We start from the raw sequence: 14,587 nt of genomic DNA on the forward strand, positions 1-14,587 counted from the left end.
AAATTCAAATATACATTTGCTTCGCCACATAACTACGTCACTGCTGGTGGATACATGAAAGAGGAACCCATACTATTCTGGCTGATGCCCAGCTTCCCAGGAATTAGTGGGATATAGTGCTGGACATGACGTTACCTTGAGTACATGACAGTCAGCCCCTAACCAGGCTCTGATTCACAAGACTAGGAGGTACTCGCTTTAAGTCCTTGGGTAAGATATGAACTTGTGGTAATTGGGCCATTTATGTCAAATGTCTCCACTATTCTTTTCTTTCCCAGTCTTGTTTGACTTTATTGGTGTTGTTGTTTAAACAAAAAAAAAAACAAAACACAAAAAAAGCAAAATAGGCAGCCAACGCTGCTTATCATCTTGGGAGTATTTAGTGTTTCAGTGTCCGAGTGTGTGTCTGACAGGGCCTAGGAGCAACTACATCAGAAAGGTACTTTTCTGTTTTTTTTTTCCTTACAGAGTTGTAGGCAGAATCTGGAGCTGGAGTTGGCTGTCATGTCCAAGTTTGTCTGCTTTTAAAATTTTGTTTGTTTGTTTGAAATTGCAATGGTAAGATGAACTGCAGTATAAGATGGGCTGTTTTGATATAGTGCAGTCATAATACCACTTATTTTTCAAGCTTCACATGAATAATTTGTTTTATTTTTTATTCCATCTAAAGATGTGTTACCTTACTGCATCAGAGATTATACTAAAGATATGACTGTAAGTCCGTCTTTGCTTCATTCCATTTTACTCAAACACAAATAAAATTAAGTACTTTTAGTCTGTGCTTTCTTGATAGATTCAACATGATTAAAAGTGAATAGTAATATATGCATATCTATAAATTTAGTATACCTTACTTATAAAAAAATCACACATACTGATATATGTTTATTTAAGCATTAAGAATATAAACAATGTGGTAAGCTGTAATTAAAATTTCAATAACAGACCAAATTTTAAATTGGTAGGATTTTGTTTTATAGTCTAAATGAATTAAAATTAATAATAGTCAAAAGTAAAATATAATTCTCAGATCCCATTCTTTTATTAAGACCATGAGCAGGCAACTCCAGCCGTATATTCTGATATATTTATAAAATATTTATATATGTATAAAAATAAATGTGACAATTTAGCTATATATTCTTATTCTAATTTTTTTATTGATGCTAACCATAGTGATGGGAGATATTTGCTTATACAGGAGAACATAATTTATTATCTTATTTTAAAATAAACATTACACTAAAACCCCACATCATTTCAAGAAATGTGGGTAATAGTAGTTATTTTATTATTATGCGTAACTTTTAAAAATAACAAGATAGACAAAATGTTTGAGCTACATGCACATGAAAAGTGAAATTTACAAAAAGCTTAAGAAATGGATCCAAAAGTATATTTAAGCACTTCCTCTGAAACCCTCATAACTAACAAAATATGAAAAAACAATAAATATGGTTTATAAACCAGAAAGCTTAAAAAATCTCTTCTAATGATATTTTTATTAAAAATGTTTACTCATTAATATTTTAATTGGAACTTTGCATCATCTCAGGTAGAACTTGAGTCTCCTGTCACTATATTTAAACAAGAATGTCCTAAAAGATTTCTATTTTCTGAAAATAGCCTCTGCTCTCCCAGTGGTTGTTGCTTGCTTACTAAAGAAATATGTAAATCTTTGATTTAAGCTTTTATTACACAGTGATTCCATTCTGCCACTGTGACCAAAAGTATCTGATTGCTGATCAAATTCTCTATATTCGTTTCACCTTTCCCCCACTCTCTGTTAGGTTCTGAGCTCATGCCCAAAGCACTGTCCACCAGGATAGTGGGAGGCATTTGGTGGTTTTTCACACTTATCATCATTTCTTCGTACACTGCTAACTTAGCCGCCTTTCTGACAGTGGAACGCATGGAATCCCCTATTGACTCTGCCGATGATTTAGCTAAACAAACCAAGATAGAATATGGAGCAGTAGAGGATGGTGCAACCATGACTTTTTTCAAGGTAAGTTCTGCTGGTTACCTAAAATTTACAAATTAAAATGATGGAGCACAAACTTCTCTTGATTCACAAATGTAAGAATGTAACAACGCCACTATTCATGCACAATTCTTAATAATAGCATATACCTCAAGGGGTGGAGAGGTGTACAACTGAACGTATGCTCATCAAGACCAATCATTTTAATCTTTGAAAATGCTAAGGAGGTTTTGCTTTACAACATTTTGTTCCTGTTTTGAGGAAAATCAGCCCAAGGGTAACATTTTTTTCCCAGGAAGCTTTTCTTTTTGAATAAAACAAAATGTATTTTTTGAAACTGTAATAGTAGGATGTTCAGATTCTACAAAACTTTGCTACTCCAGAAGAATAGAATAATTACTTGGAAAAATGTTTCCCATACATACATTTACTTTTGTTGAAATGAGGCAAGATTTAAAGTTTGAAAATACAGAGACAGTTCTTATTATCTATACATTCACCAAGGTAATAGTCTGGGAGACACAGAGTTGAAAGGGGCTGTCCCACTGAACTCACAGTGGTTTCCAGAGAGACAGCCCTGTGGAACATTTAAATGAAAGTGTGCTTGTAAAAAGTTTCTGTCACATAGAGTGCCTTGCCCTCGTCTATTTTTTCTCTCTTCTCCTTACTCTTGCCCACTCACTGGGCCAAAGTAGACCAGTTGAGGGATTTCACTTTAGGTAGCTATTACCACTTTATAATTCCTTTTGTATCTTACCAAGTATTTTTACAGTTTTTGTAGGTTGGGCAAATTTTAAAACATTGATATTTTCTTTCTGTGTTCACAGAAACACAACTGGCAGCTCAAATGTACAGTGGAAATAGTATTTTTTAAAAAAAAATGATTAATTCAAGCTATAAAATAAATTATTTCATGAAGCATTCATCAAGTTTCTATTGAGTGCCAGAAGTTACACAACACATTCAGTATTCTAGTTCTCACTATCGAGATTATAGTTTAGATGGAAACAGAATAATAAACTTAAAAAAATCACTGAATTTGGTTTTATGTGATTTAAGTCAGTATTTTGCCAACTTATGTAACTTTCTTTGTAAAAATTTTTATAAAATTAACTTTAAAATAAATTTCTGGAGGACATCCAATTCCCTCAAAAATAAGATAAATTAGATTTAGTAAAATATTTAAAATTTAATTATTTTCAAAGTGAATTTCTCATATGACTAGATTAAGTATTGGATATGGATTTCACATTTACTTGGAAAATCACTGTTATTTTATCAAATTTATTGGATAATCAAATATAAGCAAAACACTACATTCAGTATGGTCCTATTTGACTATATTAATTGTGATGGATCAGTTTTTCTTAATTGAATATTGAGAATTTATAAAGATTTCCTTTCTTATCAAACTTGTTAATATTTTTGTGTTTTTTTTAAAGAAATAAGCTGCTAGGCCAGGCACGTTGGCTCATGCCTGTAATCTGAGCACTTTGGGAGGCCAAGGTGGGTGGATCACTTGATCCCAGGAGGTTGAGACCAGCCTGGGTAACATGGCAAAATTCTGTCTCTACAAACAGCCCAAAAATTAGTCTGGTGTGGTGGCATGCACCTGTAGTCCCAGCTACTTGGGAGGCTGAGGCTGGAGAATCACTTGAGTGGGGGAGGCAGAGGTTATAGCGAGCCAAAATGCTGACATAGCACTCCAGCTTGGGCAACTGGAGTGCAATCCTGTCTCAAAAAAGAAAAAAAAAAGGAAAATAAATGAGTTGCTGAAATTGCTAAACGTGCATTGTTAGTGTCAACAACTTGAAGGAAGTGAATGCGTGATGCATTTAATTTATTCCAATATCCAAGTGGCTTTTGAATTGAGTTTGTAAAATATAATAAAACAATCTATTGTACGTAACACAAAAATTTGACACCAGAAGTGTTTATTTCTGGTTCATAAACATTTCCGTTTTAATATTATTTTTTCCAGAAGACTCAAATATTTTGTTTTAAAGTTCAAATATACTAGTAGCAAAGTTCATTTTTGAAAAATCAATTACCAAACATATTTATTTTTTCTTTATAAAATTTTTATTTTTAAGCTTATTTTCTTAATTCTTTGTCTTTTGATTCTTTCGTTCTTTTTTTAATAGTTCAATTGCTTTCTGCTATGCAATTTTTGCCTACTTTCACTTTTCCTTGCTACTGACTTTTCTTCTTACTCTTTTTTGTCTCTTGTTTTTCTCTCACACGCAAGTGCCTCTAGCACCTTGAGAAAGTCGACACGACACAGCTTTCTGTTTCCAACAGCACATATATTATTTCTTTAGAATTGTATCTGGAATGTACACAAGTCACAATAAAAACCACACAGAGATAATCACTAAGTTGACAACCTTATGTTGCTAATATTATCACATGCTGAGTTCTATTTTCCTATTGAAACTAGGAAAAGAAAATTAGAACTCACAAGAATACATTAAATGTTGATTTTTTTGGTATTTTAATGTAGCCTTAAAAGATTCCTATTTCAATTTCATGTTTTTACTTGTTAAGTATATAGTTATTCCAGCTATGGTATGAAATTTAAAAAAAATTCTAGCAGTCTGGAATTCAAAAACTACCTACTTATTTTGAAACTGTACAGTGAACCAGAGACTATTTTGTAGTGTATTTACATTTTATACGATTCTTTCATTTTTCATTTAACAGCCACACATACAAACACTCTAAGAAGCACCCATAAAGCATTGACTTCTAAAGGAATCTCCATCTTATTTTTACTAATTTAGCAAGACCCTGCTGTTAACTAATTGTTCTGGAATACTTCCTTCCAGAAAATTATTATAAAAAATGATATAGTTTTGTTACTACTAGCAAGAAGAGCTGGCTCCAGATATCTGGTGTTAAAGGGTGTAAATCCTCAGCATTGCAAAGACATAGCAGAATTACATAGCTGTTCTTCAACATTGAATAATTCCATTTCCAAAGACCATGATTGATTTTGTTCACTGAGCTCAAGGTGCTCAAAGTATATTATCTTCAAGAAAAATTCTTCCTTCTTTTTTTCTATATCCATTACACATCACACAGACTCTCCTCAGAGATAAATGTAAAGCCATGACTGGAAAAAATAATTCAAAATAGGAGATAGTGGTTCTCACGTTATTTTCATGTAAGCAATAGAAAACTGCATGATATCACCAATATGTTCTTAATCATATTTAGATAGTAAAATAGATGACAGTCCAGGAATTTTATGAAGAATCATTAAAGGAGGAGTCAAAACCTACTTGGAATCTGGGAATTTAGTGTACTAGAACTGAAATTTCACCCCAGGGCTAACCATTATGCAACATGTTACCAAGCAACGGGAACATTCTTTTCTCCCTTAAGTATAAAGGCTAGGAGAATGGAAGCCTATACATTATAGGATCAAAAATCACTCAGCTATAGCCTGTAGGTGTTATGGCCTCTTTTGAGAATTCTTGTATTTTTGAAGTGAGTCACATGTTTTACAAAATGATACCAAATACCCTTGTTTCTATGAAATCCATGACTCAAGTTTTCCAATTTTTAGAAATTCTTTGTCTGGATTTGGCCTACCTGAAATCTCTGACTTTATTATGTACACTAATACAGTATGTCCATCTAAAAAATATAGTATCAAAGGAAGAAACATGTGCTCTTTTGTATGGTCATTAAACAAAATGTTGGCACATATTTTTAAAATGTAAGCTCCATCCAAATTGATGTATTCCTAGTCCTGGGTTGCATTCTATACCGTTACATCTCTTTCTCTAATGCCTATTATGCTCTTTTTTCATCCCCATCCTTCTCTACCAACCTAATTGGTTATATTCTCTTTATTCCTTAGATTCTAATCTATATATCACTTATTCCAGGGAAACTCTCCTGACCCTTTTCATACCTAAATCTACCCAGTCTGGGTACAGTGCTCCTCTTTTACATTCTTTGAAGTTTTTTTTTTTTTAAACTTACATTATTGTTAAAATACTAATCCAAGATATGTTTTCTTGGTTCCTGTATGTTTCCATACTCTACTGCACAGCAGGAGAATAAGGATTGAATGAATCTATATCATTCACTTTTGTATCTCTGGTTCTTGGCACTGAACTTACATGTCTTGAGCTTGTGTTAATTATTAATTGCCACAAGAATATTGCTTAACAAACAGCCAAAAACTTAGTGACATGTAACATAAACCTTTATTTATCTTCCAAGTCAGCTGTCCTTCTCACAGAAACTTGAGAGCCCAAGTTTCTACATTTACAGACTCAGTTCCTTCTACACCACGGTGACAGTGCTTTTACCAGTACAATTTATTCTTAACCTTTAAATGTGTCTAATTGAATCTACTTATACTGTAAAAGCCACACGTGCTGTTCTTTTAAAGGCATGCCTCTCCTCAGACTGAATCATTGCTACTTTGGGCTAGAAGATCTTTATCCAAATGAGAAAATCTACAAGGTATTGCCTTGACTTTTTTAGAGGTTTTAAGAAAGCATCTAAGGCATTACACTTAATTTGATTCTTAATTAAGGCTTGTGGCCACGTTGAGAAAATTTTAAGAACTTTCGCTGACTTGAGACACTGAAGATTAGAAATACGTTTGTTATCCAACCATGCAAGTTTTATCCCCTCTACATCACCTCTAAATTCAGCTTGCAAAGTGGTCAGTTCTTTTAAATTTTATTTTTCTCTCCTCCCCTTTTTCCTTCTCCATCTCCTTGCTGTTGTTCTGATTACTCTTCTATCTCTTTCTTGTCCTACCTTACATGTAGCTAAAACTAGCCAGCTGATACTTTGAACATTTTATCATTTTGTTTGGCTATCTTTTGGCTAAGTCCAAAAGATTATTAGTTCATTTTCTATCTTTCAAGTCACTACAACTACAATGTGTAATTAAAAATAATATTTTCCCCTATATTCATGGTTTCCTATTTTCCAAGCCTCCCCAAATGATGATTTGATTATTATCTGCTATGTGTGCCCTAAATCAATGCCACAGCTTTTCTTTATTGCAGCACCTTGTTACTTTTGTCAAATTCCACACAGTTATCCATTGGCACAATGAATTTTACATTTACTGATGGAAAACATATGACAGAGGCTTTCAGGTATAATGTGCGATTATGTGCAAAATTTTATTATTCTACAGGGTAGTCAAAGGTTTATTCAAAACATAGAGCCCTCTATAGCTTTCCTATTTTAATTATCTGTTAAAAGTCATTGATTTTGAAGTGTAGGTAATGAAGTTAGGAATGAAAAGCAAGTGGGTTATTCCATCCTAGGTAAAACGTTTTAATTTTTGGTACTGAGCAAAAGAGGATTTTTCTCGGGAGATTTTTCTCTTTCTTTTTTGTTTTCTCTGTCTCTCTCTCCCTTTCTTTTTTTTCCTTTAACTTTTACAGCCTTCCTCTGCAAAGTACATTCTAAATTCCAGCTCATTTATCTTCAGACAACTTCTAAGGAAGGTAGGAAGCAAGTATCATTATGCTCATTTAACAGATGAGGCAACTAGGCCACAAAGAGGTTAAGTGACTTATTAATTATAAAGCTATAACCAAGGAATGCATAGTATCACAATAAACATAATAACCAAAGATATCGTCACATAAACCATCGTTACTCAAAAGAACTAAGTGTATTAATCATTTTGGCTCACCCACATGACCTCAACTGCTTGATTATAGTAAGTTTCTAAAACATTTGCCTTACAGCATTGGGGCAGATACAGCTATAACATGTTCTTTATAGTCTGACATTTGTTCTGATCTTACCAGTTCAACAGTCTTCTAAAATTAAGTTACGCTGGGGTGATAGTACATGTTTTGAAGTCTGAATTGCTAGTGTGGCATGCCTGCAATAATTTTTCTGAGAGCTTGAGTGACTTTGCTTTCAGTATACTGCAAGAACATAAGTAACTTTTCCATTGAGAGATAAAATGTAAAAAGTTGGTAGTTTACTGCAAGTCCTTATTAGATCTAAAAACATATACTATTCATTAGAGATTGCTCCTAATTTTGTAAATATAGGCAAAACAGAATTCTTGTCCATTTTTATTTAGAGAAGTGGTGGTAATATAATATATTTACTGTGAATAGATTTACACATTAGCAGAGTAAATTCTCAAAATTGCAACGATAGTGTGCTTTTCACATTGAAAAATGTTTTCTGAAATGAATGTTTATTTTCCTCTTGCTATATTGGTGGTAAAACATTTTGAAAGTTCCACTTTGCATATGCAGAAAATTAACCTAAAAATAATATTTAAAGATGAGAAATATTATCTAGAACTCTTTTGAATTTTAGATATGTTTGGTTTTAGAGCTTATTCTTTAAATGTTTTTCTTATTTTATATAGCAAGATTTCTAGTTAAATGTAGTTGTCTGTAAGAAAAGGTTTAATAATTATTTGCCAGCACATTGTCAGAAATCAGGTTATGTCTTTTAGTTTGCACATGTTTACTATTACACAGATTCTAATAATTTTCCACCACTATCCAGAAGGAATGCTTTTACAATATGACAATTAGAAATTCTTTATGGTACTTCAGTAAGTATAGGGAGGATGTGTTAAATAGCTACTCACTTGAGTTGGCTTGTTTATTTAGGTGCTATTAACTAGCCACATAGCTTTTTCTCACGTCATTTTTATTTATGTTGAGTTGAATAGGGAGTCTTTTCCCTTTTGAGCACTTCTGTTTCTCAGAGTTGTATTTTATTTTGTATGTCTAAGTGAAAACTGAGAAAATATATGTTCTTAGGGACCTGAGGAATGAACATTCATCTTTTCTTTGTAAACCTTTATTGTAGGTTTTTCTATCATGGGGATTGAAAGCGTAAAGGTCCATATTTGAGACTTGGGAGAATTGCACATGAGACTTTGTGTTTACCTAATGGAGACTGAATTAAGAAGAGATGACTTTTAAGTGACATTAAGGACATGGTATTAATTGGCCTACTCTATAGATTTATATTGAATTGGGTTCTGAGCAAGAGCTTTGAGATTTGTGTTCATGTAGTGTTCTTGCCTGAGCTTATTTTACTACTCTGTAATATTTAGTGAACTGCTTCTGCTCCTTTCCTTGTTGTGAAAAAAAAGTGCTATTTTAACTGGCAAGAGTAAATTAGTACACAATTCTAATTTACATATTGCTTTGTGTTACTTGAGAATCCCTCAATATTCCTTTGCAGATCTAAACTAAAACAAAATGTTCCTCAAACATGACATACTGTTCTAACTTGGAAGATGAAATACCTGATATACTTAGGCTTCTAAGCCAAAAACTATTCTTTCCAACTTGCTTGCAAATTACTGATTAGGAAATAGCTATGGCTATTTAGGACACACAGAAACTTTATTTTTAATTTTTTGTTTGTCTCACATATTGAAGTTTATAGATAATCTTTTTTTTTCTTTGTGCTTTAATGAGTTAAAACATAAAAGCTTGATGTGGTTGATCACCAGTGTATCTGGGCAGTAAGATTAGGTTAATATTGTTAATGAAATTTTTATTTGTTCATGTTGCTGTGTTCTTCATTGTCCGTCAGACATTTTTTTCTAGAAGTCTGAAAGAAATATCTCAGTGAAGATTTTTATAGTCATATAATTTTTCTAACTCTCCCAAATTATTTTTCCTGTATTAATGGTGTTGAAATATTGAATGTGGGAAATGCACTACAGTTAACATTAGATTACGTGGTAGTATTTTGTTCAATAAAATAAGGTTGGTATTTTAAAGTGTCATTGTATTTTTATTAGTGTCTAATACAGTTTTAATATAAATTGGTCATGTTTGATATAAATATTTAAAACATGACTATTTATTATGTCTTTGATTTATTTGTGTAGTAGGGAAGTTATTTTTATTCCCAGAGGTTGTCTCCCTCCCCCTTTCCTCATCTAACACACAATTTATTGTACGTGAGGCCTGATCCTATGTTTATTACAGGGATTTGCATAAGGACTACAGGAAACCAACACCATTTTACTATGTTCCCATTGCAAGAAATAAAATGGTGCCTTTGAGTAAAGCTGCTTCATCAGACACTAGTTCAGCATGCCAAGTTAAAGCCATCAATGGTGAAACAGCAGATGTGAAGGCTAGTTGGCATGAAAGCATATGAGTCAAAGACTTTCCTATGGGAAAGAAAGTGCTTCATTACACTTTATCTATAGTGAGAACATTGGGTTATCAAGCTGTCTGAAAATTAGAAGATGATGAGTTTTATTACTCTCGCTCTGCCAGAGTGAATTCAATGGTTAAAAGGAAAGCAATAACACCGTTTTGGGAATTATAAGAAGTGATTAGGGTTTTAGCGTATTTAAACTTGGAAGGAGCAGCAACTTTTATCTTTGAAAGTAGCCTCTCTAAAATATCTAAGGGACAGAAGTTTAATCCTTTTCTAATTGCTACATTTGCAATATGTATTAACGCAGCTTTGGGCACTTCAACTGAATAAGGAAGTTGTATGTTTGACTGAAGTGTAAAATCTGAGAAACAATGTTTTAATTGCCTTGGAAAACATGTACATGAGGCCCTGTCACTCCAGCATGCACTAGTACGCTGTGGTTCTCTCCCTCCTTTGTCCTCCCTCCTCTACTCTGTGCAAGGACCATTCCTGCTGTTTGTCAAGTCAGGTTGGCAGCTCAAACACTGTGTCCCGACTCATCAGTCTTAGGAGAGAGGGCCCCAAAGGGAGTGAGAAAACTTGAAAGTCAGTTAATACAGTGATGTTGAGCTAGCATGTCAAGTGCTGGATAATGGATAATAGTTGTCACTCCAAGAGTTTATAGCCACTGGTTAGGCAACATTCTGAAAGAAATTCAAGAAGGACATATTTTGGATGCAAAAAATAGGCTGAGATAAATATTATCCAAAAATACCTTGACATTCTAAAAATTGTAGTCCTTTATATCTTACGTAAAAAAACTAAAATGACAAATTCCATTTCTTCTATGTAAATTGCTGAATAGAAGCATCATTTGGTATTTTTAAAACATACATACAAACAAAAAAACCCAGACTCTAATTTGTTAATGTTTTGAGGAAATTATACGTATTGACATTGTGGCTATGAAATATCTATTGATCGTTTTGGGGGTGGGGGGGTGTTGCTGCTCTGACTTTTGAGTATCAGCAAAGACATATTGTTCTCATTTCTTAGATAGCCCGTTAATTACAAGGTGAATATCCTGAAATTTGTACTTAATTTAAAATATCCTTGGCAGTTTAATGGTCTTGATTTTCCACATTGTTATGCTGTCTTTTCAGGGAGAAGCTATTCTTTTGTTGCAAAGGCATTTTAGACTAATTAGCATCTTTGGTCAGCTGAATTTTCATTTGTTCATTTGTTTTCCTTTCTCTTTCCAAAAGCCAAATTATTCTAAAAACAGTAATATCACTTTGTTGTTTGTTATTAAGAGCTGATTGAAGATACCACATACTAGTTAAGTTTTTGTTTGCTTTCTTTATGAAGCAAAAGGAGATTTACTATTATTTGCTGCTACTGCCATCTTCAATGTTAGACTTTTATTTAAAGATAATACTGCACTATTTTTCCCCTTGGGAGCAAGCAAGATGTCAAGTGATGCATCCTTCTGATGCTCGATAATCTCACCACTTTATCATGCATATTTGCAAGGAGGAAGCACAGTTTATAAATCATCTCTGTTTATTTTACATTCTTCTCTTTAACTCCAGATAGATCAGGAAAAGGACAAAATCAATTTTGGTGCTTGTTCATAAGTGTTGATAACTGCAAACTGAATATAATAAATTCCTCAAATATACTGCTTTAAGAAATAAAACTTGGTTAAATATTGATGGTAAACATCTTATTCTTAACGAGATCTTATTCTGAAACAACTTGAATCTTTGTTTTTATGCTGTGATATTAGTGGCTGTGGCAGTGCCTAGAATTGCTTAACTGCCTAATGCACAAAGGTGAGCACTTTGATTGATGTGTATTCAGAGAAGTTCTTTAATAATTTTATAAACAAAGAACTCTCCAGATGACTGAATGTGTCTGTGTGTGTATGTACATGAAGAGTGTGTTCTGTAAGAATAAGGTATGCTTTCTTAATTTGAGTTAAATTATGGATGGTTATATAATTCATTTTTCTATACCCAGTTTCCATCTTAAATCTATTTAGAGAAAGAATAGTTCAGGGTTGGCAATGAAATATACTTTTACATTTCCTGATAGTATTTGAATTATGCTTCTGATTGTCATTAGCCTATTGTATACACCATAGCACAAGTGAGTTCAGTGAAAATATTTGATTATCTCTAAAGGTAGGTGTTTAATTTATTAAATATTGTAATTACAGCTAATCAGAAGCTACACATTAAATTAGTTTGCTTTGTAGGTCCCTTGACTGTTTTCAGAACACTATGAGCTTATGGTTCCTTTCAATTTATTACAAAAACAATTCAATAAAAGCCAGAGAATTGGGAAACAGCATTAGTAATGGATATAATTTATTGTTGAGTCAATATAATAGTTTAACATAATTATTAAAGGCATAGACTAGGTTGTGGCATGAAATCCTACATTCCTCACTCAATACAGATTAATTTAATTTCTTGGGGTTTCTGCTTTTTTGAATTTATCTCCTACAGATAAATTGAGAGTATATGTCTTATATATTGTTCATATGCCACTGAACATGTACTAAATTCCCAATATATATTTGCTATTATCGTTATTGTGATGAGCTTAAACGTTGAATTGTTAAATTTCGGTAGCAGATGAAACCATTTCCCCCAATATGAATACTGTACTTTTGCAAATACAGGTTACCTATGGTTAATGCTACAATCTGACACTCAGTTGCATTCTCATTTCATTAATAATTTGGTCCTGATTTTAGATTATTAATAAACAAATATTCTGGATTACTCTCTAATCTCACTGAAAAGATAAAGTACATCAGGAATCTATTTCCATGTACACATTACAGATAGTCAATCTTTTAAAATGGATTTTATTATTTCAGTGCAGTTTCATGGTCACAGCAAAATCAACATCATGGGACTTTAAATTTATCAATTCACATTCTTCAGGAGTTTTTGTCAGCCTTCTCTTTCAAAACCAGAAAATGAAAACCCGGCCTGACTCCAACAAATAGATATAACTAAACTGTGTGACTTAGGATTCCGTATTGTCAGAATGAAAAGTGGTGACAACCCCAGATGGTTATGACTGAGTGAAATGAATTTTATTAAAAAAGACCTTTTTTACGATCTACCTGGAAAATTTTAACAATTAGGGAGGTGTTTCAGAAAGGATGCCCCCCCAATTTGGTGGTGATAGTTATGATGAGAGTTGTGTTGAAGAAAGTGTGGATTGTGACAGAGGCCCCCTTGGAAATTCAGAAACAAATGTATGTTTGTGAGAAAAAAAACAATTAGCTTTCAGATAAACAGCAAAAGTTCTTCACAGGAAGCCAGATATACTAGTATTAGCAAAAGGATCACACTTCCAAATTTAGAAATATGTCTGCCTTTGAAGCTGGCTGAGGACTAATTTTTGTGGAGACAGGATTCTTGAGATCACTGTATGTGGCTTTTGTTTTAATGAAGCAGCTTATGAGTAGCACCAAGGCTTCCAGGCTTTACTTTCAGGACTGCTGTTTCCCTGGGGGCCTAACAATTGCAAGTGGCCCTGTCATTGATTTTTATACCGATGCCAGAGTGTACATAATCATTTTAGTCAAACTCTTACAGCTAAAACAAGTACATCTATTGCATTTTGAAAATAAAAATGGTGGCTAACCTGTTCCCATCTTTATTTATTATTATTTTTTTTTTCTGCATTGTTAGTAGCCATGTAATAGCTGTCACGTCTACCTTTCTCACTCATCTTTATTCTGGGTGATGTTTCTTTCCTAATCTCAGGCCTAATGTGTTGCCCCTGCTGTGTCCTGGAAATGAGGTTGCAGTGATTTACTTTTACTAGCCGTTAGAGAAACACTTTAGTATTTTGCCTTATTTCCCTTCTTTGAATTCCACAAACTTTGAAAGTATCAAAAGTAGTATTGTACTCTGAAACTCTTCCAAGAAATTTTACTATGTAAGGCTAAGGAATAAACTAGATTTTTATTTTCTTATGGCTTCTAATAAAACGTGTGGTTATAGAGCACATGTAATACATCTAGGGCACTGAGGAGTAAAATATGAAATTTGAATTATTTTTTATTAAATTGAAATTCTAAAACCAAAGCAGTGCAAGACATTTTTCCAATAAACTTAAACATATATTTCATTTTAACCTTTGCCTCATATAAGATGTTGTATTATAGAGCATGTGATTGGTGCATGAGTTGTTTCCAACACATCAGTGATGTACTCAGTGGCAATGATTTGATTCAGTTTAAATGATTTCTTCTATGTACTACTGTAACATTGTAATGTGTTTATTTGAATATTTTATGTAGGTGAAATAAGTTACAATTATAACTATCTAAACCATATGATTATTAAATTGAAATGCATACTACTATTTTAATCAAAATATAATTAAATTATTTTTCTAGTTTAAAAAATACATATGGGCAAATTTTCTAATTAAAAATGAAGT

The 14,587-nt window shown here is 32.8% G+C and overlaps 1 protein-coding gene across 7 annotated transcripts in view; it reads left to right on the plus strand.

The window, feature by feature from the left end:
• Positions 1 to 14,587, plus strand: part of GRIK2 (glutamate ionotropic receptor kainate type subunit 2) — a 1,201,011-nt gene that overhangs the window by 1,057,214 nt on the left and 129,210 nt on the right. For 6 of the 7 annotated variants that reach the window (XM_054557912.2, XM_063724917.1, XM_063724918.1 and 3 more), the window contains one exon: positions 1,791 to 2,008. In XM_054557912.2, coding sequence (XP_054413887.1) covers positions 1,791 to 2,008 — 218 coding nt within the window. Of the gene's footprint in view, positions 1 to 1,790; positions 2,009 to 8,815; positions 9,744 to 14,587 lie in introns of those variants that run through there. The other variant, XM_063724920.1, reaches the window with a different exon arrangement.

This window comes from Pongo abelii, chromosome 5, assembly GCF_028885655.2.
Source record: "Pongo abelii isolate AG06213 chromosome 5, NHGRI_mPonAbe1-v2.0_pri, whole genome shotgun sequence".
NCBI lineage: Eukaryota > Metazoa > Chordata > Mammalia > Primates > Hominidae > Pongo > Pongo abelii.